Source organism: Perissodus microlepis, chromosome 13, assembly GCF_051167445.1.
Source record: "Perissodus microlepis isolate ML-2025 ecotype Zambia chromosome 13, ASM5116744v1, whole genome shotgun sequence".
NCBI classification, from domain to species: domain Eukaryota; kingdom Metazoa; phylum Chordata; class Actinopteri; order Cichliformes; family Cichlidae; genus Perissodus; species Perissodus microlepis.
Window position 1 is genome coordinate 7,813,433 of NC_140473.1, and position 25,149 is coordinate 7,838,581.

Genomic DNA, 25,149 nt, shown 5'->3' on the forward strand with positions numbered 1-25,149 from the left:
AGCTTACCAGAGTTCATGTCAAAGGTTAACAACCCGCTCTTGTTAGATTGCCCCGGTGAACTCATCTGTCACTGTGAGCGCTCAGAGAAATGAAGTGGTTAATGGAATGAAAACAGGGAGAGGATGTGACAGGAGATCAGCATTTAACAGCTGACTGGACCTGGAAATGAGAGCGCTGCTAAAGCCATTTAGTTAGCCGTGATTTAGAACAAAACCATTAGACTGGGGTGAAACGGAGAGTGTCTGCTGACTGTGGCATTAATACAGAGCCACAGATACATACCTGTGACCGTTTTAAACTCACTGATTATTAGTCTGATATCACTTAGCATCCCTCATGTCAAATCATGACAATGATTACATGTGACCCAAATGTGATCTTAAATGTAAGCACAAAACAGCACATAAAAAGGGAACCAACAATTACGTATGCATACTGCCCTTTGACCGCAGGTTATATTGTGAGAGTTATAAAGATGAGCAGTAGACAAGGCTGGTTACGGCTAGAAACATGGAGTCCAGGAAGCTGCTACATGCAAGTCTAACTTTGTTAATCCTCTTTACCAGCGGCATCGGAGGACACATCGAAAATGGTGAGGAGGGTGGGGATCGCTCTGGTGAAGGCATCTGTGCACAAATGTCCTGGTAGTAGCAGCAAAAACTGTACTGTCTATACTCTTTTGATCTTCTTGTGAAAGTCACTGTTCGGTCTCCTTAATTCTGGTTCAAATTGAATTGCAACAAATGGACATGTGAGTATGGGAATTTAGTCAGTGTCACGCTCACAGTGGTGATAGTGATTAGATGCCATGTTCTGTCATCTTGTCTTTATAATGTCCAAGAGAACTCTCAGCTAATAGATCAGGCCTGTGTTAAATCTATGCAGGCTGTCATCTGAAAATGGATCAGGCTTTGCTCATATTTCATAACCAGCTGACTGAAGAAGTGCATGCTTCCTACACATCAGATTACTGCTACAAGGTAAAGAATATCCACCGTCACTGTGGTTTTATTAAGACACAGCATCAGCAGGAAAATCGCTTTCAGTTCCTCAAAAAGTTTATAGTCACGCAAACTGATCTTAGCAAACATACAGATGCAGTAAAGTTAAACATTGTAATTCACTGTGAAGTTGTTGTCAAATTTCACACAAGGGAAATGTGTGATTTTCTTTCCTTTGTTATAAAATGAGCTTGATTGTCTCTGAGAGGAATGTGCTGTGCGGTACAGCGCTACAGTTACTGCTGGAAAAAGCAACCATGAATTATTAAAGACATCAGGAAACATAAAGGGAACATCATAAAAACATCACGAGACATATGAATATACGTAAAACCAGATAAACCTGTATGAAAACACAAGACAAGCATAAAGTAAGAAATATTTAGTGCTTAAAGTCCAAGTATGTGCTGTTCCCTGAATAATTTAACACTGCTGTTCAGCAGCATAATGGAGGCTGGAACATATGATACCTTTTGAACTTTGGCACCTTGAGTATGCTTCCTCATGTCAAATGTTTTAATCCTGAGACGAGAGGATGTTACAAGTAACTACCTGCTTAGGCAGGCTCTGTATGGACTTGTATTTTTTTCATTTCTGAAAATTCATTTGCAGCCATGCTTTTTTGGTGCATTGTTAGATTACTAAACCATGCTGTAATTTCATATTGAATAAGCTTTCTATGATTGCCCTGTAAAACCGTAACACTATTACTCACTCCATAAAGCCTTGGAAAGGAAGTATCACTGGATGTTTCCCAACTTAGTTTATCAATGAGGAGACCTATTGTTTATACGTAGGCCGTCTTGGCTTGTAAATTCACTGCTCTGCACATTATAATACCATCCAACCTTTAATTATATTTTACTGTGCAACTGTTTTTGAGCCACCTGTCATTTCTTTATATTTTGCTTCCAGGAAGCCAGACTTTTCTTGCAATGTTTTAAAGTGTTCTTGAGCAATATTTCTCCAGGCTTTCTGAAGGTCACTCAGAAGTTTTCTCTGGACATTGGCTGCTTTTTCACTCTTTTTCAGTCCTGACCAATTCCAGAGGAATGTGTTTTGTTTGTTAAACCACTTAACACTGACCTATGAATCATGCATGCATATAAAAGGCACTTAACTCAAGGGATGGACCAGTGTTGTGTCTACACAGGCAAAGACAGACAAAGAATCAATTTTAAATTTAATCTTTAGGCACTTTGTTAATAGCATCCTCTCATAAAAATCAACAAGGTGATTCCCAGAGCTATTAGCTGGAAACGTGGCTTATTGCTCCATGTTCTTAAAGTGTAAGGAAACTGGACAAGTGGGGGGCAGAAAAGAAAGAAGAAGGAGTTTTATGAGAAATTGTTTCAATGGAAGGCTGGCTGAAAAGAAACAGAGGAAAGGCTGAGGAATGCCAAATTACACAGAAACAAAAGAATTATTGGCAACAGGTCTTACTGAGTGATGAATCCAAATTTTGTCCAAATCCTAGTTGAGCCTGCGTTTCAGTCGATAGTGTTGTCTTGTCAAAATTGATGGAATTATGACCACAAAAAAGAATCATCAAATTTTGATCGACAATGCAGCACCATGTGGAAAGCATCTGATGGGCAACAGTTTCATTTTCCAGCACGACAATGATCCCCAACACAGTGTCAGCGCTGTAAAAGCGTACCTGGATAGAAAAACCACACGGTGCAAAACTAGCAGTCGTGGATTGGCCTCCTCAGAGCTCGGACCTCAACATTATTGAAGCAGTGTGGGATCATCTTGACAGAGAAAAGACCAAAAGGCAGCCAACATCCAAAGAAGAGCTTTGAATTTCCTTCAGGAAGCCTCAAGAACTCTTCCAACAGACTACTTAAAGAAATTACAAGGAAGCTACAAGTTCAGACTGTGTTGAAGATTAAAGGAAGATTAAATATTGACTTTCCAGCTTGTCTGAATTGTACAAACTCTATTTTTCCCTTTTTGCACATTCCTTTAAATCATTAAATCAAATTATTCTTTTACTAACAAACAATTATTCATGTTTATTAAGTTAATGCTAGGCCCATTTAATTATTATTTATTTGCTTTGCTTTTCAGTGTTTGCACCAACATTTGGTCACAGTGAAACCCAACAACAATAATGCATCTGCAATAATCAGCACCAAATTTACTCTGACAGTACAAGTGGAATCACAAACCAGGAATGCAACCTTTTGCAGGTAACAAGTTAAACATTTGTTCAAGATGGTACTTAAAACAAATAAGATGCAAGTTGACTCTCGTTTGCTTGTTTGCCTGTGAAAGTGCATTGCTCTTGTTTTAAGATATAATATAGTGTGGTGACATGATTGCATCAGCAGCCTGTGAAATTATTTACAGGGTTGGAGGAGTAACCCTGATTTGGGGTTAATAAGACCTGACATTCCAATATTGATGAAAAGGGCTCATTAAAGCTTGAAAGCCACATGTCCTGGGGAAGAATCAGCTGGGATGTTAAACAGTTAGGACAGATCTAATATGTATAAACACCCAGAACATCCCACACAGGAGGGCAAAGCTTTCTATTTTGGGGCCACCTCTAAGAGATGGTGCACCATGAAAAGCCTTTGTGCTTTTTATGTCCTTTCAAAGGGCTGGGTCTTCTTAAATCAATGCTGAGGTCTCTAACCAGCCTGTGTTGCTATTGATTTACTTTTCCCAGTTTGAAAAAAACACTCCAAGTGATAGCTAGTATGTCATCCCAACAGTGGATCAATATGAGCGAGTCTTGCACAGGGATGTTTTTTTGGGGCCTGAAACTGGAGACGGTGATAAGACAGGGGCATGCACTTTAAGCCTTCAGACACTAGGTGGTGCTCCTGAGCTTTATAGTTGTGCTACTGCAGCAGGAGAGCAGCAATGTGCTTTTAAAGAAAACAGTTTAACGGGGCATCAAATAGGAGCTTTTAAGACTGTGTGACTATTTCACTGTTTTTGCATGCAGATGGAGTCAAACGTATGAGGAAGGTGGTCACTACTCTATTTGGATTTACACCCTAGATGCAAATAATCGCAGCTGCACTCATATTGTGGATAGAAGACCAAATAATGCCTATCTGCGTAAGTACGCAGCACTACTGAAAAATACATGAGGACAAATTTCCATGTTTTGAATCCCTGACCGACACTGCTGGGATTCGGCTGTGAGGGCGCAGTGACAGCAAAGGTACCTGTCTGCAAACTCCGGCCAAGCCTTTGATCCCATTAATTGAGTCAGCAAAGAGGAGAATCACTGCTTTTGTCCACATCCACTGAGCAGCAGTTCTCATCCATCTCTTGGGACATGATGTGTATTGATCAGATCTGACTCGCTTTCTTGAAAAGGGATAAAAGAAAAGCTTTTCTGCTTGTTTTGAAGGCCTGCTTCTGGCTCGTAGAGCATTGTGGGTAATACATTAGGGAGTGTGGAAGGATTAGGGCGTAATGGGATTTTGAAAGCGCCTCTCTCCATAATGCACACACTACTTAACAATATTGCAGATTATGTTGTAGATCAGACTTTTAAGGCCAAGTAGCCATTATCTGTTATGGTCAGTGTGACTGCACCTCTCACAGTATGATGAGCTTCCATTAGCTCCACAGACCGGTGATTATACAAACTCCCCATAGGAATTGTTCACCTTAAGTAACGGTCTGGTCAGCAGCTCAAGAAAGGTATGAGGTGCTCTGTTAGGGAATTTTAAAAGTTTACTTCAGTGTCTGAGATTGATTGGCCACAGAGCAGCATGAGATCATTTCTTTAAGCACATGTTTCTGTGAAGTTGCTATCAGATCCACCCTTTAATCGTGTTAGTAGTGTATTCTGTATCACACCACAGACCACAAGTCACCTGCTGAGCCCTTAATTCTTACAAGGAAATCTACAGGATCGACTCCTATTAAGTCTTTGTTCGACTTTTATACATCAATGAACTCAAATTAATTCAGTTGTTTCAGTGTCTACCATTCATTTTCTATTTATACCAACGGTTACTGATGGAGCGAGCATGTCTGTGGCTGAGCTCTAATGTGGTTCATGCGCTGAGAGCTTTGTGGTGTTTTTATGAATGGACACCGGAGATGCCATGACTTTTCCGAGGAGATTAAGTGACCGCTCTTTGTTCAGAGTGGATGTCCTTGTGTGGATTCAGCTCGGCTTAAAATGGCATCTTTTTGTTTGTTCTTCCACTGCGTGTACTCTGCTCTCCTGTGCTTTGACGCAAGAAGACCATGTGGAGATTTCATAAACCCTAGGTAGTTTTATAATCAGTACTACAGGTGTAAAGTATCTCCCTTTGTTTGCAAATCGGTGGCTTTCAGAGCTCAGAACAGAATATTCCTTTTTTTGGGGGGCAAATAAAATCCATCTTCGCTACAGTGTTTGTGCCCTCTTGCACTGTAAACCTCAAGTTGACCCTGCTCCTATCTGTGCCGCCCTCCGGCAGTCTGGAAAAGTCTTTGTTTTCTCATCCTTGTTCCAGCACAGCCTTACATTTTCATTTTCACATGCCTGCAGGGTTAGATTACCCGCAGTGATTACTCCTCGGCGGCTCAACCAAGACTTTTTCATTAGGTTCTTGTTTGTCACTTGAGGGATCCCCTTTGACATTGGTTGACTGAAAGACAGCCACAGGGGAGTCCACAGGCTAGTATAGCAGACAGTTTGGACTGGCAGTCATCCCTTTTATCCCCACTCAGATCCTGGTCTGATAGAGATGTAGTGTATAAAGTTTCTGACATGGACAGAGAATGATACAGAATGATTTCCTTTTACTTATTTTTCCAGCTATTTTGGTGGCAGCACTCCTGCTGGCTGTAATCGCTCTGTTATTCGTTGTGATACCCTACATCTGCAGGTACATGTGTGTTTTTTACATCATCTGCAAGAATCCTGCACTGATTGCTTTTCCATCAGAACCAGGCAGCCTAAAGTTTTTATTTTTCCAGGAGGCGTTGTACATCAAAATTTATAAAGACTATTTGCTGCCAAGGCCCACAGCATTCAGAAGAGAATGTAAGTTAAATGCTGCTTCTAATAAATATATTACATTAGATAATTTTTTATGTCAGATGAGATTATATTTTGATTAAATAAGTCATAAACAGCTCAAAGTATGTCCATTATGAGTTTCAATTAAAAAGCAAATTATTTTTTAAATATACAGTAAATCTTTGCTACTGTTCTTGAAATACAAAATATAAAGTAACTACACAATCTCTTTCATGTAGAAACCTTTTTCTGGTAATCAAATATTGTTTGATCCAGCAGTTAAACTGCACCATTATCATTGGCCGGCTATGCAGCCCGAGATGCATTCTAAAATTGCTCTGAGGCTCCAGTCATCAAGCCGTTTGGGAGACACTAATGGAATGATTGATATAAATGTTAGCAGAGCCAGTTACACAGCAGACTTACATAGAAAACGATACAGTGTTGTATCCGTCCAATCATCGGGCTTCATGGCAAGAGCTGCCATGTATTTTCGGTGAACATGAATAGCTCCTCTCATTCTTTCCAACAAAATGTCTCTGGCTTCCATATGTTGTCTGGATGGCACGCAAATCCATCACGACATATTAGTGCGGGTGTCTTCCTGCTCTGGCTCTTTAAAATGCTGCATGGAGGCCAGCACGCCAGGCTAATCCAACTGAGAGGGCAACAGGCCAGAGTCGTTGAAATGTTGCCTTTCACACAGTGAGGGGGGGGGAAGACGCAGGGCGGAGAGAATTTGAGGAGTTCTGAATGAGGAAGCAGTGAACCTTTGACTTTATCAGTATTTTCAAACAAGTTTGCTACCTGTTGCTACCTACAAATAAAAAGCCAAATGTGTTGCCATTTTATGTACAGTGTGCAAAAGTCTCCCCTTAGTTCTTTATATTTTGCTTCCAAGGAGCCAGACGTTTTTGCAATGTTTTAAAAGTGCTCTTGAGCAAAAGTTATCCAGGTTTTTTCAACCTGTCACAAAAACACATGACATAAAATCGAATTTTTACACTGACGAGGCAAATTCCCAAACAGCTTTTAGCTGGAAACATGGCACATCTTGGCACGGTCTGCAGGATGTCCCTAAAAATGCAAAGAAACTGGACAAAAGAAGAAGTCACAGGCCTAAAAGGCTACATACATAAACTGTCATGTTCTTAAGAAAATTCTTAAGAAAGTGAAACAAGGAGAAAATACTGCAGTAGGACATCAAGTCTTATGGAAAGATGAATCCATGGTTTTTATTTATTTTTATATATTTGGAGGAGTCCAGCAGAGATGATTATCTATAACCATCTGTAAAACAAGGTTGTGTCATGTTTTGAGGTTGCATTTCAGTCGGTGATGTTGAGGATCTTGGAAAAACTGATGCAAGTATTAATGCAGAAAATGAATTTTCAGCATGACGATGACCGTACCAAATACTGACTTTAAAGCTTGTTAGTAATAGTGCAGTTTATCCCTCATGTATTGTATTTCCATGTATTTTATCACAGGTCAACAAAACACTGCCCCCGTTTTCCCATTTTCCAAGTAAAATCTAAAGAAATGAGCCCACTTTACATTAACTGGCCAGCAAGCAAAGACAGACAGCATTAGCACCTAGTTAATAAAGTAGAGCATTAAGCTGCTTAAGAATAACTCAGAGTGTTGTGCTTCATGTTTTTGGAACATTTGCGTTATCAAACTTTATGATTTGTTAGATGTCAAAAGTGTTTCTTCTTCTTCCTTTATTGATTATTTATTTTGCTGATTAGAAAACTATCTAGATATGAAAAATATGTAAGTTTGATTTGGGGTTTAAATATCTGCTTAAGCGACCTTAACCCTAAAAGTGCAACAATGAATGGAGCTTAAAGCACTGATAATTGTCAAATCCCCTTAAGTAGCCCACACTGGTGTTTTATCCCAGTGAGTGTTGACATTATTTTGTCTCCCTGCTGTTTTTTCTACAGGAAGAATCACATGCTAGTGAAACTGCACACGGTGCTGTTAAAGCTAAACCAACACGTCTGCTCTCCCTGGATACTTTCCGAGGGTATGTTCACCTTCAACAGTCATTCGTGTTTATCGCTCTATCACCACATGGAGCTCGTTCACATGTTAATTATTTTTAGAGAAGTTTGAGGCATCATAAAGATCTACAGGCCTGACATAATGAATAATTACAGGGGTCACAGTCTGGCCACATGCTCCTTCAAGCTTTTGTTATCAGGCGGTATAGCTTTGGGCATGGTTTCTGATAGCAGTGTGTGTTGGGTTTGGAATAGTGTGTTTCTGTTGGACAGGAGTGATGCATGTGATTGAATCTGGGCTCCCTGCTCGCCTTAATTGTGGCCTAGGGCTAGACACAAAGCACGCCTCTCTGGAAACAGGATGCTGGTGTGGCTTTGACCTCCCCCTCGCCAAATAATTGATGTAATAATACAGTCAACATATCAGCACACATCCACCCAGCAATAGATCTCCTGCCAAACTGAAGAGCGAGAGGAAATCCAGCAGCACACAGGCAGCATCCAGCAGACAATTGGCATCTTCTCCGTCTGTGGCTTCCTTTTGGACGAGGAGCCAGCTGAAAATCACCGAGCATATGTGGCGGGCTGAAAATACAACATGCTGTTATTTAGTTTGGGAGCTCAAGCGCTTGAGTGCATTTTCAGAATCTGTATGAGTTCAAGGGGAGGATACATTTCAGTTTTATTTCCCTTCATTTCCACTTCCTGCCTCAATCCTCCTCAATCTCGTTAGCTGAAATGTCACTCCGGGGTTACAGGTGCGTACGTCCTGAGTGGTAATACCGGAAACGCTCCTACCTGGCGTCACACTTAATCAAACTGTGACTCAGCTCTAAAGATTAACGCTGTGTGCGCCTCCTCAGCCCCATGACTTATGATCCATACCCCCAGATAAGTAACAGCTTTCTACAGAGAACAGACACATCAGTCATCTGCCATAAATGCTGAGACATTTCTGAAGCCAAACAGCTTTTCTTCCCAGCTGAAAGGTTTTTCTGATCATTGCTCGGGCTCTCCTGACATGATATACAGAGAACTGTGGCGTATGGTCGCACGTTAATTTTTTTAAAAGGATTTGGATTTTAATCTTGTGCCACATTGCTAAAAGCCTTTCACCAGTTTCGTCACCGCTGAAAATCGCACTGTCAGTAGTTAGCAGCAGCATACAACTGACGGAACAACTATTACAGCAAAACCAAGAACTGTGAGCCGCATTTAACAGCAGGTGGCTAACTCATTCTGTGCCTTATTTTGACTGAGATCCAAGTTTTCCTACATATTGGGTTTCAGATATGCTCTGATGTTTGGCCACAAAAAAACAGAACCTTGGCTTTTCAACTGTAGTTGCAATTTATTATGACTAGATTGGGTGTCCGTGTACTTGATATGGCCAGTACAGTGGGTAACTCAACACTGTGCAGGGATAGACTGCAGCTATCCATTAGCAACGGGGGAGAAAGTACTAAACTGATACTCTAATTGGTAATGCATGTACAATGATTCAAATCAAAGACGTCCATAAGTGTCTATCAGTGAGTCATAACTGGCTGTCAGTGCTGCAACAGACAGGTCTCTCTGTAATCTGTTAGCTATAAATCATTCCTGCTCATTCCCAGAAATGAATTAAGTCTATTACTAAAGTGGCAAATGTTCACTGCAGAGCTTCAAAGGCATATAAACTTGATTAGGAACCAAAAAAAGAGAAAATGTCTGCTGTGTGTCAACCTGCACCTTATTAACTTTGATCCAACAGAAAACAAAGAGTTCCTTAGTGTACATTATGTTAATTGAGCACTCATCATAATTAGCAGCCTGTATTGTCACAGATGTGTGGCATATGTAAAGTGATGGGGGTCTCATTTCCAATCGGACAGCAGGGAATTTTAATTATAAGTATGGCCAATAATCTGGGATATTACTGCAATTTTCACAGGGTCTCATCTGGCTGGCGATTTAACCTTTGTCTTTGTTGCCATGACAACTAATGGATGCGTTCATCAAAATTTACACGATAGCCTGTGTGCGTGTGTGCGTGTGTGCGTGTGTGTGTGTGTGTGTGTGTGTGTGTGTGTGTGTGTGTGTGTGTGTGTGTGTGTGTGTGAGAGAGAGAGGGAACATGGACACATGCAGCAGGGTTTACTCTGCTTTAATAGCCCTTTTGAGATGATAGTGACCGATTAAAATCTTGTATCAGCAGGTTGGGGCTAAAAGAGCAGTAATGGCTTCAGTGCAGCTCTTAATTGAATCTAGGCAGAAAAACAAGAGGAGGCAGAGGTAGATACAGTGCACCTTATCAGGCAGGCTGTTTCTTAAAGGTTGTCGTAATGTTGTTACGACCCCCCCTTATGATTTTTTCACTCTTTTTGATTACACTGCACGCACGAAAACATAAATTCACGTATTACAGATGGTGAAAAGATTCAGCCTGGCCCAGATCACATTACCGTGCAAGTTTGTGTTGTGTAGTGGCCCACCGCCCATTTTCTGACATGCAACGCAAACACCTTTTTCCCTCCAGTGTCTGATTCAGTGAAGCACTCCATCACGTGCGCTGTGTTTCAGCAGCCTCGGCCAGTGCTAAAGTATAAAGTGTATCATATATTAGATGCAAAGTCTTTAGTCAGCACTCCTGCTTGAGGAGATCCAGAGGACAAGCGTTCATTTCCTGAGTGATTCATAATGCTTAGATTGCATTACCTTGCATTTGGAGGGAGACTGAATAAAAGCCCCTCTTGTGTTCTCTTTAACTTTAATTCAGAAGTTAATTTTTAATTATAATCAAGGATTGCACTTGAATAATATATTTTTATTGACAGTTTTTCAGTCTCACTCACACATTTTCTTCATTTGTTCTTTCCTGGCTATCGACTTGTATTGTCTTTATAGGTTTTCCCTGACTGTGATGGTGTTTGTGAACTATGGCGGTGGAGGTTACTGGTTCTTTCAGCACGCACCTTGGAACGGTTAAGTACATGATGCACGTGAATTGACATAAGGGAAAACTAAATCAGTTGCTTGTACCCTACAGCCCGCACCTTACTCCCTGCACACAATGATGATGCAGCAATCGCCTGATCTTCAGCGGCGAAATCCTCCCCATAGTGTTAGCAGAGTTTTCTGACGTGTTGTCACTAATTATGATGAATGTAGTTAAGAAAAACACAGGGTGTCATTTCTCATACAAGCAAAATCAACACCATGATCCATTGGATGTTTATTCTTGTTAATGATCAGGGAGGAGAGGAGGAGGAGGATTTAAATGACAGCTGGAAGAAGATGAGGGAGGAGGAAGGAATGAGTAACACTCCAGTGTTATGATAGCCAGTATTGAGGTACTCTTAAGCAAGGCATCTCTGGTTGAAGTATAGATTTTGGTTGAAAAAGTATTTAAAACAAGAAAAAGTAAATATTCTTATACACTTTCTTTTTTTGTTTTTATTTCAGTTTAAATTTTTTTTCGAAAATTCCTGTAATTGTTTATGGGTGTTCACAATTTTAACTTTGTAATAGCTTTTTTGCCACATGTACAGAGGTGCATTGATTTCAGAGCTGGATTGATTAATCTTCGCCTGGCTGCAGGACTGCTGCTGTCACAGGAGTGTAAATATTTATTAATCACGCCTCTTCAAAATGGAAAGTTAATGACAGAAGCAGCGCTTTAAGGACGGAGCATTGTTTTTAATTCATCTTGTTGTCTTTGTGTGTATAGAAGGGCAAGAACTGTAAACTCTCTGATGAGATCAAGTGTGTGTTGGTCTGTTGGTATTAATTGATTTTATGCTTCTGAAATTGTTGCAGGTCTAACTGTGGCGGATCTTGTCATGCCATGGTAGGTTTGGCACAAGGGGCCTGACCTATTTAACGTCTTTTACTACTTTTCTTGTTTGTACAGTTCATATGTGGGTTTGAATAGCATAATCCTGTTATGTCTTCCAGGTTTGTGTTTGTAATTGGGACCTCAGTGGTTTTGGCTTTCAGTTCCATGCAGAGGAGAGGAGTTAGCCGCCTGCAGCTGCTACGAAAAATCACCTGGAGAACAGTCGTCCTCTTGCTGCTCGGCTTCTGCTTTCTCAACTACTCTCCCAAAGACGGACCACGTAGGTGCACATTGTGTATTCTGATTCTCAGTCAAACTAAATCCTCATATGTGTGTATATATCTATCTACCTATATATCTATGTATCTATCTATGTATCTATGTATCTATATATCTATGTATCTATCTATGTATCTATGTATCTATCTATGTATATATATATATGTATATATATACACACACATAGATAGATAGATGTATTGTTCTGTACTTTTTCAGGTCAGTTACACTACGCAGACTCCAGCTCATGTAGTAATATGCTCGCATACAGCAAAGCAAGTTTATTAGCACAGGTGGGGAAAGGATTTCTGTGTGGTAATACACCCGTTCATGTGCAAGCTTGAAGGCAAAGTGCATTTCCTGTAAATTAAGCAACATCAAATACTTTTGACACAGATGTCGTAACTAGATATTTCACTCGTCACTGCAACCAGTAGCTGCTGAATTCATTTTTTAGGTGAAACTGAAATGATGAGTTTAGCTTTTCAAATGTGATAGCTACTTTTTTTTACAGTCAAGTAAATTTCTTTGTTTGTTGGTCTGCGACAGAGATGTTAAGTGGGTTGATCCCCTGATTTGAGATAAAAGCCAAACTTCATGGCTGGGTCAGGGTTAAAGGAGAGGAATAATGCTGAAAATCCCCCATCCACCTGGGATGCAAAGGGCGCCCTTCACACATTAGCTATCTGTGGTGCTAATGGACTTTCCTGGGTGGATGTCTGCTTAACTGGGTTAACAAAAATATTGTTGTTGTGTGTGCAGTCTCAAAATCCAGCACCAGGGGACGTTTAACAGAGGCAGATAGAGCAAAAACAACCGCTGTGGTAATGGACAATTACAAACAGATAGTGTTACAGCCGTCAGCTCCACGCAGCTGCTGTAGACTCTGCTGCTGGAGCTGGTCACAACAGCACACTGACTTTTACCATAAACTGCAGCTTTGCCCTCTGTCTCCAAGGACGTCCTCTGCAGCTCAGTCGCAGAGCTTGATCTAATAAGAGAATGGAGTCACATTAACTCAATATGTTAAATGCTTTTCAATGTCAGAAGAGAGAAACTGAGGTATTAACCTTTGACATCAAATAGGAGTAATTTCAAAAACCCTACTGTGGGTAGATGTCCCAAAAAGTGGTCAGAGCAGATTCATATTAAAAACCTTGAAATGTAGTTACTTTATTCTCGAAATAAATACAAACTTACTACACAAAATATGATTTGGATGAGATGCGTGAGGCGTGAGAGTTCATTCATTCAAACCCCTGCCACCGAGCTGCCTTAAGAGGATATTTGCACAGAAAAAGCCAGTCATTTTGAAAAGTTCTGGCTGCCCTACTTTTTTAGTGGCTCTTTCAGTTTTACTGACTACCAACATATTATAATATTGTCTATCTATCACTGAAAGTGCTCATAGATTGGAAGCAGACAGCTTCAGTTAAATAGTATCGAACGTCAAAAAAGGTGTCAGTTACACACAAACACAAAGAAAAGGCATAAATGTGGGAGAAAAACTGTGTTACAGTCTGCTCCAGCTTACTTTCAAACTCTTGTGTAAATGGATTCAACTTAAAATGATAATTCTTATTAAACATGAAATTTTCCCATTTTGCTCTTTTCTGCTATTTGATTCTTAATTATTTATTCTAATACCGTGCAAAAGATTTGAACCATCCTAGATTTCTTTATATTTTCTTCCAGGGTGCCAGACTGTCATGTTAATGTTACCACTGAGCCACTAAAGGCTGATAGTGTATTGTCATCAATACAATTGACTGCTTTTTCACTCATTTTCAGTCTAGTCCTTGTGCCTAACCATTTCCAGGGATGCTTGTTTGTTACACTCTTTAACACTGACCAAAGAACCGAATCTTTAATCTTTGTTACTTTGTTCTGTAACTTGTGACAGAAACACATAATTTCTTCCCATTTGTGTGAGGAGAGCGCAGTGACTGTTAACAGCCTTCTGTTAAACACGGTGGAGGCTCAGTCATGGTTTGGGCCTGCATTTCAGCCAGTGCTGTTGGGTATCTTAGCAAAATTGATAACATTACGAATGCATTAAAGTACCATCAGATTTTGATCCACAATGCAGTACCATCTGGAAAATATCTGGTTAGCAACAGCTTCATTTTTTCAGCATGGAAATGATGACAAACACAACTCAGCACAGTAAAATGATACCTGGATAGAAAAACACAGTGAAACACAATTAGTCAAGGATAGGTCTCCATAGAGCCCAGACCTCAACGTGACTGAAGCGGTGTGGGATCATCTTTACAGAGACCAGAACAAAAGGCAGCCAACATCCAAAGAAAAGCTTTAACTGTCCTTCAAGAAACCTGGAGAACTATTCCTGAAAACTATCTGAAGAAAGCTTTCCTAAGACAGTTCAGGCTGTGTAGAAAAATTGTATTGACTTTCAATCTCGTCAAAATTGTCACATCAAACTCTATTTTTGCCTTATATGTATAGAGGAATGAACAATGGCTCAATGCTTTTGCACATTCCTGTAGGACGTGATAATTTTATCAGGCGACAGACACAGTCAATTATCTCTGCAGGGGGGTGTAACATATATCTTTAACTAAAGTGTCATTAGTAAGAGCTTCCCCTTTTCCTGCGAAAGAAAAGATTTCCGCCTCTTATTTGATTTGTCCGGATCAATGATTGGGATCATATTGTTTTTACGGCACTTTGCGTGGCAAAGAGGTTTTCAATTAGCTAATGTGTAGATTACCATCAATCTCTCTCCAGCAGCAGCAAGTCCTATCCTTCCCAATTTGGTGAGACCAAGAGATAACTGTTGATGAATGTTTGATTAGCTACCCTCTTTCTTGACATGTTCATATCCTGAAGGCTGACATGAGCTCTCTCCAGCCTTTATGCCGTCCATCAACTTGCTATCAGAAGTAGTTGTAGTAATAGTGGCGTCGGGATAATTGGGAAAATTCTTGATTTCTTGTGTCTGCAGAAATGACTTACTATGCGTGCTTTTTGTGAATTATAAGTTCATATGTTATTTAAATCACTCTCTGTCAGTATTAAGGTGCCACAGTGAGCGTTCATGCTGTGTGTTCTTCACTGTGCTCTAGTGTCCTGGTCCTGGCTAAGGATCCCAGGAGTGCTGCAGCGTCTGGGCTTCACCTACTTTGTTCTGTCTCTCCTGCAGACTTTCTGGGGCCAGAAAGAAATCCCACTGACTGCGGTGAGCAGTTCTGTCAAGTTCAGTTATTTCAGCCATTACACACAGGAGAAAAAATTAAAGGAGTCTAACCTGAAAAAGCACACGAATAACAAGTCCAAGAGTCGATGGACCTGTGAGTTCAGTGCAGTGGAAGTCTTTGTTGAACAGTTCAACAAGTTCCATCCATTGGTTACGTGCGGAGCTCAGTTATTCGTCCGGATTAACAGACAGACATCTCTAAAGCTCCAAGAAGAGTTAAAAATGTTTAGTAATTATGAATTTGTTGTGTATTCAAGTGGACCAATCTATCCCAAAACTTAGTTTAATGCTAAAAAATACCTAAAAGCGAAGCAGTTTTGGACCTAAAAACAAAAATATTATGTGCTTTATGTACGATGCAGTATAACTGGTGGAACCCGGTCCAGGATATTCTCCTTTACTGGCCACAGTGGCTGATCATCATCCTGCTGGAGACTTTGTGGCTGTGCTTAACTTTCCTCATGCCTGTTCCCAACTGCCCCACGTAAGTCCGGACATGACTCCCTCTGTCATATAGCATTTCAGGTCAAATCTCCTCACTAATGCATCGTGCACTTAAGCTAAAAGCATAAATTTCCTATGTGTCGAAGCTGAGATAATCTCCAGTTGGGCCTGTTTGTGCTCCAACAGTGTGAGTGTGCACCTTGTGTTGCAGGTGTTATGAACCGTTGTGATTTATGGGCCCGTGGTGGATGCTTCAGAGAGCCTAATTAGCCAATCTCAGTCTGTCATGTGCAATAAGAGGAGCGGAGGCAGAGGATCCATCTTCCTCGCTCTGTGTCTTCTGCTTTTTGTCTTTTGTTTTGTTTTTTCCCTTCTCTGTGACCCTGCATGACATCAGGTTTACAGTACTGTGGGTTCAAGCTGTAGCACTTTTTTCTCTCAGTCCTCCTGTGTCTTTTCATCTGATTGAGTTTTGGGTTTTTTCTTCCTTGAACGTGAGGCGTGAATGTGTGGTGGCTTGAGACACAACTGCTGTACAGGGTTTAAGAATATTAAAATCATCTTTGGTATTAGAACACCGAGCGTTCTCTGCTGCATCTGGGTATTGTGTTTTCATATAAACACAAAACACTTCATTAAACATTGTTTTTTATAATAACTACAGATACAATAATTATGTTCTTGTTTGATAACAGAGGGTATTTAGGAGCCGGTGGAATTGGCGATGACGGGCTTTACCCAAACTGCACGGGAGGTGCAGCGGGATACATCGATAGGTGGATGTTTGGTGATAACATGTACAGATACCCCACGTGCAAAGTAGGAATGTTCATCACATATTGCAATACAATCCTTCTGCTATAAACCAATGTAGGTGAAATTATAAACTGCATGGTTTTGTTTTGCTTTTTCCAGGAAATGTATCGCACCACACAGCCCTTTGACCCAGAGGGGGTTCTGAGTACCATCAACTCCATTGTCATTGGATTTCTAGGGATGCAGGTAAGATCTAAGTTTCTCCTGTACGATGCAGTGAGTGGCATGAGTGGTAAAAAAAAAGTCTTAGTCCTGCCTTTGTATTTTTTTGCGCAGCCTTAATAAATGGCTTGCTTCTGCTAAGTTTAGTCCAAGTGTCTGCATTTTTAGTGACCTGCATAGGCAGATCTTGACAATCGTCCATTCCACCACATCCCAAAGCTTCTGTATTGAATAGAGACCTGATGACTGTAGTGACCATTTAAGAGATGATTTGAGCTTTATAATATGCTGCGTGTACCCACCAGGTGATATGTACACTGTGGTCACAAAGCGATGGACTGATTGGCAACAATACTCAGGTTGGCTGTGAAGAAGAATGCTCAGTGGGTACTGAGTGTGCCAAAAATATTTCTGACACCTGATAACAGCACCACCACTAGCCTGAATTGTTGATACAATGCAGGACAGATCCACTCATATGGTTTTTATGCCAAATCTGTATTTGTTCACTATTCATTTAGGTAAAATTACCTATGCCATACATAGCTTTGGTTAAATTGTTTAAATCAGCTTTTAAACTCTGCAAAATTAACAAGCTAAATGTCCCAGTCCTCTTTAATGTGGACAACACTCATGGTCATGTGGTTGCTGGAGTCCAGCCCAGCTGGTAGACTGGCATCCTGTTCAGGTTGTAACCCGTAACCCAGTATCACAGGGCTAATATGTAGAGACAGTGAACTGCTGGCATTCATATTTACACCAAGTTAAAATCTTCAGTTAACCTAACGTGTCTTTGGGCTGCTTGAGAAAGCTCGATTACCTGGAGAGAACCAATGCAGTCGCTGGGAGAATCTGTACAGTCCACACAGAAAGACTCCGGCTGACTTGTGGCTTTAAACCCAGAATCTCTTTGCTGTGAGATGACAATGCTAACCACTGCACCACTGTACCGTTAACTGAGAAAATAGTTGCCATGAATGATTTCGAACATAAAAAATATATGTATGTTTTGTGTTTTCAAAATGCATTGCAAAAAAACCTTAAAGTTTTATTTGCCTCCACTGGACTTGATCCTGAATAGAAACTGTACATTTTAGAGTCTCTGCAGGTTTATAAAAGATTAAAAGTACACAACAAAATACTGCAATAATAATAATAAGCCCACTTATTCAAATGGGTCTTATAAACCCACAACTAGTGGTTTATGGCTCCATCTACCTGATATTTCTTCCTGTCAAACGGGAGTTTTTCCTTCCCACAGTCACCAAGTGCTTGCTCACAGGGGGTTGTCTGATGGTTGGAGTTTTCTCTGTATTATTATATGGTCTTTGCCTTACAATATAAAGCACTTTAGACAACTGCTGTTGTGATTTGGCACTATTTTAATAAAGTTTAATTGAATTTAACTGAACACAAAACTTTCCTGTCAAAAACAAAAAGCAGACTGAAAATATCTTAGAGACAGGAAATGATGAAGATGTGACTTTAAAATACTCAGTTTGACTTGATTAGACTGAAAGTTTTAATGGCTTCATTGTGCAGACAGTGATGCTCTTCAATGTTAATATGTTAATATAAACCTACAGTGTGACTACAGTAAAGTAAGGATGATGTGACAGATGTTTTCCTGTCTCACTGTAAATGCACAGCTGCCCTACTTTAATGACAAAATGCTGTTAGAAAGTAGGAAGGCCCTTTTGTTCTTCAGACCTGCGTCTCAGATGGTGACAGTGGCACTTATAACCATTTGGGTTGTGGGAAGGTAACATGAAAAAGTGACCACATTGCTCAATTCCCCGTGGGCGGTTTGCTCTGAGCCCTTCAGTCAGCGAGTCTTAGACGACACGCCAGGTGTCCGCTGGCTTCCTCTGTGTTGGTCCATGCTAATGTTCTCAGCTGAAACATATTCATCATCACCAAATTAATCAGAGGGTGCGGATGACTAACACCCCACATCTGGCTCCATGGGATAGGAGAAACGTGACCGCCATGTCAGGGACGTGGCTTCGACAGCCACATCCCAGGCCTATTTGGTTACCCAAGGGCAAGTACGCGGACACACCGGGTGTTGGTGTTTATGTGGTATTTCTCATTAAAGAGATGAGTGAATAGGCTGTGGGGTCTGTACTTATTTCTGCCTCTTTCTTTCACAGGCGGGGAAAATTATAATTTTCTACAAAAAGATGAATATCCACATCCTGTGCCGATTCCTAGTGTGGACCGTCATCCTGGTACGTGGAGGTTTTAAGCAGAGCTGCTGTAGGAAATGAATATAAAGTCAGTTGTTAATTTAAAACCAAGACACCCAATAACTGTCCTGCTCCTGTGATTCACTCAGAGCCGAGCACTTTTATGGTCTCAGTGTTTCACTTCACCTTGCAGGTAAATTCTGCAACGTGTTTTCCAGCCTCTTGGGTATTAGTCATACTGTAGCTTGCTGAAGTCATTCATTAGCAGGACTTAGCAGAGGACATGTGTGTGTGATCTCAGTACAATTAAACAACATCCATGTGTGGCTGTGTTTCCGGGCAGACATGGGTATCCGGACCCTCGGGGGAATACACGCTGCGTCTCGTTGCCTCTCTGTGCTTTACATGTGGTTTTGGATTGGAAGAGTTATGCATATTACTTACAGTCTGCTGCAAGCATAAAAGCATCTACTCTAAGAGTATGGTCAGTTTAGGAAGCTGCAAGCGAGGTCTCAATAAGCAAACCAAACATGGCAGATTTAAGAAAGGAATTATTAAAGTGCATTCAAACCTAAGATAAAAAGGTAATGCCTGTCTGAAAAGCTTTTAAGGTCATATTTGTTTGAGATTTATGCTCATTCTGGGTGGTCTTACAACACAAAAAGAGCCAGGCTGGCCTCCATTTCATTTAGAGGGGGAATGCATCCCCCAGGGAGAAGCCAAGTGTTACAGGAGATGGCTTGTTTTGTATTTCTAAACCTGTGACAGGAGGCTGCTAGTCTGCTCTAGCAAGACTGACAGACAGACACGTAGGAAGGCTAGTCTCCGCTGAACTGTGCTTGCCACTGTTTTTATGTACGTGCAGCGTGATGCTCCAGAGATATAGCTCATTTGTGAAACGGGGTTAGGAGGAGCCTGCGTGCTGTGGAGGCAGACATCCTGAACCGGCAGCTCTGTGACCTGGAGCGATGATAGAGCTGGAAGAGCTGGCTGCATCGCACGGCCTTTGAAATCAAGCTGCGCAGGACGGAAAATCTGTGCAGCGAAAGAAAAAACACACAGAAGCAGGGAAAGACTTGTCTGTAGTTCCAGTATATTTGGGTGCCTTTTCTGTCCAGCTTTGGGTATCAGGTTCCTTCAGAGTGTTATGTGTATGACTGCAAGACGTTTATTTATTTATTTATTTGACACATGAGTTGAAACAGCATTGAAGGTTCTGGTGTTAAAGAAATTGTTTATTTTATTTACTATGATGTCATAAGGTTTTTCAGGTCAAATCTGTTTATTTTTGTAGTCTAATATGTCCAAAACAATATCTCAGTGAAGTTTTAAAGGTCTGTAACAGCAGCGTTTTTCCATCCAGACAGTATTTTCCAAAAGGACAGTAGGAAGAAACTCAGTGACAGAGTCCTGCTCGTATATGTGAGAATCAATTGAAATTCTGTTGCGAGAATTTAACGTCATTAACCTCACTTCTTAAAGGACAAAGCTCCATTATGTCTCCAGGTGTTGAATCTTATTGACTATCATTGTGCGATGAGTGGCTGGAGGGAGGTGACATAAATTAGATCCATTTAGCTTCTCCCAGCGGCGCACAGTGACAAAGTAGCTCATGCTGTCATAAATAAACATTAGGCTTTAATGTTTTTTCCACTGTATCTCATTGTTTACCAGCTGATAGATGCTGCGGATGCTACTGAAGATTACAGTGTTGGAGGTGCGATATTCTGGATCTTACAGTATTTAGATGTGGCTCAACAGAGTAGCTTAAACCCTGGTTAGCTGAAATAGAAAAATGCAATAGAATAGATTTTCTCACATTGCATCGGCTGGCAGTGAGAGCAGACCATCGTTATTGATTTTAGGAACAGACACAGGAATAAAGAATCAGCGCAACATATATTTGTTTCACCGTTTCTGCACGTGTATATTTGATTTGATTTTTTTAATCTCAGTGGTTAAGTCTATTTTTGGTTGTATGTCTTACCAACACAGAAAGCAAAATTAGTTTTAGCGATTGGCCTGCTCTTGATATTGACTTTTCTAATAAGATTTCGGCTCAAAGGGGGAGGCAGGAAGCAGAGCCGAGCTGCCTTTTGTTTCAGACATGTGCTCTTAACATTAGCAGGTTTCCTCAGAGGAGGAGAAAACTTATTACTGCACGCACCCGACAACTGGGTCGGCGTTAAGCACAGGAAAAACAGAAAGTGTGGATACAGTAAACATCAGGCCATGGTTTATTGTTTTGTGATCTCTGTGGCAGGCTGATATTCACAGGCAGCCATGTGTCTTCCTCATAATAAACAGCAGCCCCTGTTAATTAAAGTCCAATGATCAGGCTCCAGAAGTGAGAGATTGAAATTGAGCGATTGCCCCACATACCAGCCCCATCCCACATCCTGCTGCCTGGATAGCCTGGAGACTCAATCCAGCCCCAGCTAGGCTATTTCCACACCATCGATTCTGTCATCTATACACATGATGGATATCCACCTAACGAGCATGTTTGGATCCTGATCCGCTGTCCTGGGTTTCTCTGTGCAGCACAAAATCTTTCTTCATGTATCTAAATCATACAGGGAGGGTGGGGGATAGTTAAGACTATAAAAGTGCTTACTGATGTAGAGTTGAGCAGATCATGAGTAAATATGAACATGGGCCTCAGTGTGTTGGACTTTGTAGATGCCTCTCGGTGGTGTTTTACTGTAGTGACAAACCCACGTTTTAATGTTTTTCAGCTCATTGTTTTGGTGTGTTTGCAGTCCTGTCTAGTGTTTTGTGTGTGTGTATAAGTTAATGGACCATGTCCACGTAACTCTGATTGTCGGTTGATCTGGTGGACTCTGCTTGATACTGTTGCCTCATGTTTTAGCAGCCCAATACAGATTGCTTTATCGCCCTCCATCGATTTGAAATCTGTTTCATTTCCACCCTCAGGGAATCTCCGCAGCCATCCTTTCTAAGTGCACGCGAGACGGAGGATTTATACCTGTCAATAAAAACCTTTGGTAAGTGCTTCCTGACCCTCTAAATCCAGCCACTTTTCCTCACAAAAAAAGAAAGGATGGGATTTCCAACAGACACAAATCAAGGCTGCTAAAACACGCGTTTACTTACCTCTAACGACAGCTACGGCTGTAAATAATCACCCGGGCTGTTGGGAGTGTGAGGTGTTGCCATTATGCATCCTCCCAACATGATCACTCTTCCTTACGGCCAGCGAAATAAAGAATGCTTCATCCTCCCCCAGAAGCACTCACTCACTGTTTTACCAGCTCTGTGTGATGGAAAGAGCTCAGACTCTGGGAAATGTAACTGTATAACCACAACGCAGTCTTAACTGCTCCCAAACTATTAGAAGCCTTTTTAGAAAAACAAGGCACAGCACTTTGGTAAACGTTTGTAATGAAATGTGACACAGTTACCACCTCACACATCGGTTACTTTATGACTCGTGTATTTGTTTCCACTCCCACATTTCCCTTTATATGTGATGTGAATCATTCAAATGTTGTAGCAGGAAGAACGCCATTTCATCTGTGATGTGTAAGCAAATTCCTCATGATGTTCCACATGGGGCATCACTTGCCATTACCTACCTGGCTTTTATAGGCAGTTCATCATGCACAGGTTATTGAGCTCCTGGGTACAAGTCCTTGCCGGGATGTCTAAAAGTAATTAACTCCAAGCTAAGAGTTCTTTTTGGCTCGACTTCAGCTGAGATAAAGAAATAAAAAATAAATGCAGGGAGGCTCTAGAAAGGAGCCATTTTACATGCGATAATATTTCATCATGCATTCTTGCACTTAGGAACAGACAGAGACGTGGTTAGCTGGCACAGCTCCACGAGGCACATGCCAAGGATCCATATGCTGATGCTATAGACAAGTCCAGCAAACTGCCTCACTGTTTGTAGGACAGACTCTGGGTGTTATTTATCTGCAGCAGAGGATTGATGGACTGAGTGTGTTTACACTGTTCTTCACACCATACTGCTCAGATTTTAGTGATGCCCAAATGTGCCGAGTAAAATGTTGCTGTTGTAGTAAAGTGTTGCCGATGGTCTGTTTCTTCAGGTCGTTGTCCTATATCATGTGTATGGGCTGTTTGTCTTTCCTGCTGCTGGGAGGCATGTTCTTTGTCGTCGATATCAAGGGCTGGTGGGGTGGACAGCCATTCATATACCCAGGTATGTTTCTTCTTGTACTGACAGGCTGCTTTACAAAGGTGTATGTGCTTTGGTTGGAATAAAAACCTCACAAACGCTGGAACGTAGTTTAAAATATTGACTACAATGAGAATTGTATTTGGCAACTTATTAGCTGATTATGCAAAGACAAACATTTTTCAGCCTAATATAACAAATGTCCTGAAAGCCTTTGTAGGGATTATAGTCTAGGTTTTGGACTTGTGGTCCTCACTCTTTTCTTCCAGTAATTTTTTGCATTATTGGCCAGACTCCCAGAGAAGAGTTTAAACTGATTAGCTCATTTGGAAAGCTTTTTGGAAAGCATCCCTGCAATAAAGCCTTTACTTTTTGCACATAACTTTAGTCATTCAGCTATTATGGAAAGCAGGGAAAAATCCTTTAAATTGTATAAATCCTGTTCAATAACTTGTCTTTTTTCCACCCCTCTTCCACAGGGATGAACTCCATCTTTGTGTATATTGGCCACTCTCTCCTGGGCTTCTACTTCCCTTTCAGCTGGGAAATGCGCTTCCAGCAGAGCCACTGGGAGTGGCTCTTTCAAAGCCTGTGGGGGACTGCACTGTGGCTGCTCATCGCCTACCTGCTCTACAGGAAGAAATTCTTCCTCAAAATATAAGCAAGATAATCCATCCCACTTCTGTAGATTGTATTATTTTATATTTTCATTTAAAGGCAGCCTCTAAAGCTACTTTTAAACTTTTTTTTTTTTAATTTTACTTTACTAGAGTATATTATAATCCTTATTTATGTTATACTGGAATTTAGTACAACCATTCAATGGATCCTTACTTTAACTTTCTTCTGATTGGCTGCTCTTTGAATTGAATTGAATTGAATTTAAATTTTTTATTTCAGTCAACAACAACAACAACAACAACAACAGATTATAATTTTACATAAAAGTACTCAAACAGTAACCGAAAAAGGAATAGGCTGAAGCCCTATGGCTTATACTTATCCTATCCCTTACCCCCATAGAAATAATCAAATCCTTAACCAAGAAAATAAATAGCATTGATAAATAAGTTGTATAACAGTTTGAAAAGAAATCAATGATAAATCAAGAAATTAAATCAACACAAAAAAATTTTAACAAACCAAATTTCTATAACCTTGTATAATACTAATTTTTAAAATCTTCCTGAAGAATGACAAAGAAAAACACATCTTCAGTTCATCATTAAGTCCATTCCATAATTTCACTCCCAAAACTGACACACATCTATACTTAACATTGGTTCTCACTTTAGGCATTTCAAACTTATAAGACCCCCTCAAATCATATTTTCCATCTCTTAGTTGAAACATACTTAAAATACAAATTGGAACATTCTTTTTCATCACACAATATATCATTTCTAAAGTTTTAGAATATATAATGTCCATGAATTTTAACATAGATGATCCTACAAAAACTGGTTGGTGGACTCCCTATATCCAACTTTATTTATTATTCTAATAGCTCTTTTTTGCAATTTAAATATTGAATCCAAATATGTTTTGTATGTGTTCCCCCAAATTTCTGCACAGTAGGTCATATAAGGCAAACAAAGGGAAGTATACAATAAATAAAGGCAGTTCTTATTCAAAAAATCTCTTGTTTTATAAAGAATAGAAATAGACTTGGTTAATTTCCGTTTCACATGTTCTATGTGGGGCTTCCAACAAAGTTTATCATCAATAATTACTCCTAAAAATTTTGTCTCATATACTCTTTCAATTTCAACATTATTTAAATTCAATTTTACTTTAATATTACTTTTACTACCTCCAAATAACATAAATTTTGTTTTACTTTCATTCAATGATAGTTTATTAAATACAAACCATCTATTTAACTTCATGAGTTCTGTTTCCACTGTTTTCAGTAATTTCTTTATGTCTTTTCCAGAGCAAAATAAGTATGTATCATCAGCAAACATCACATATTTTAAAGTATCACTGGCTGTACAAATATCATTTATATAAAGTAAAAATAACTTAGGTCCCAAAACAGATCCTTGCGGAACTCCACAAG

General features: G+C 40.3%; 1 protein-coding gene across 2 annotated transcripts; it reads left to right on the forward strand.

Annotated features, from left to right (window-relative positions):
- Positions 1-457: 457 nt before the first annotated feature.
- LOC146374617 (heparan-alpha-glucosaminide N-acetyltransferase) lies at positions 458-23,920 on the forward strand. Of its 2 annotated transcripts, none has more exons than XM_084949634.1 (18): positions 458-602; positions 887-981; positions 3,076-3,197; positions 3,962-4,077; positions 5,783-5,852; positions 5,944-6,017; positions 7,952-8,018; positions 10,882-10,958; positions 11,794-11,824; positions 11,932-12,092; positions 15,181-15,293; positions 15,674-15,795; positions 16,451-16,574; positions 16,671-16,757; positions 18,887-18,964; positions 21,860-21,930; positions 22,999-23,111; positions 23,567-23,920. In XM_084949634.1, the coding sequence occupies exons 1-18, from the start codon at positions 512-514 to the stop codon at positions 23,746-23,748; spliced, it is 1,794 nt and encodes a 597-aa protein (XP_084805760.1). In that variant the 5' UTR covers positions 458-511; the 3' UTR covers positions 23,749-23,920. The 2 variants fall into 2 exon arrangements, with proteins under 2 accessions (XP_084805760.1, XP_084805761.1); XM_084949635.1 differs by having other exon boundaries at positions 458-593; positions 5,944-6,010; positions 7,936-8,018.
- The last annotated feature ends 1,229 nt before the right edge of the window (positions 23,921-25,149 follow it).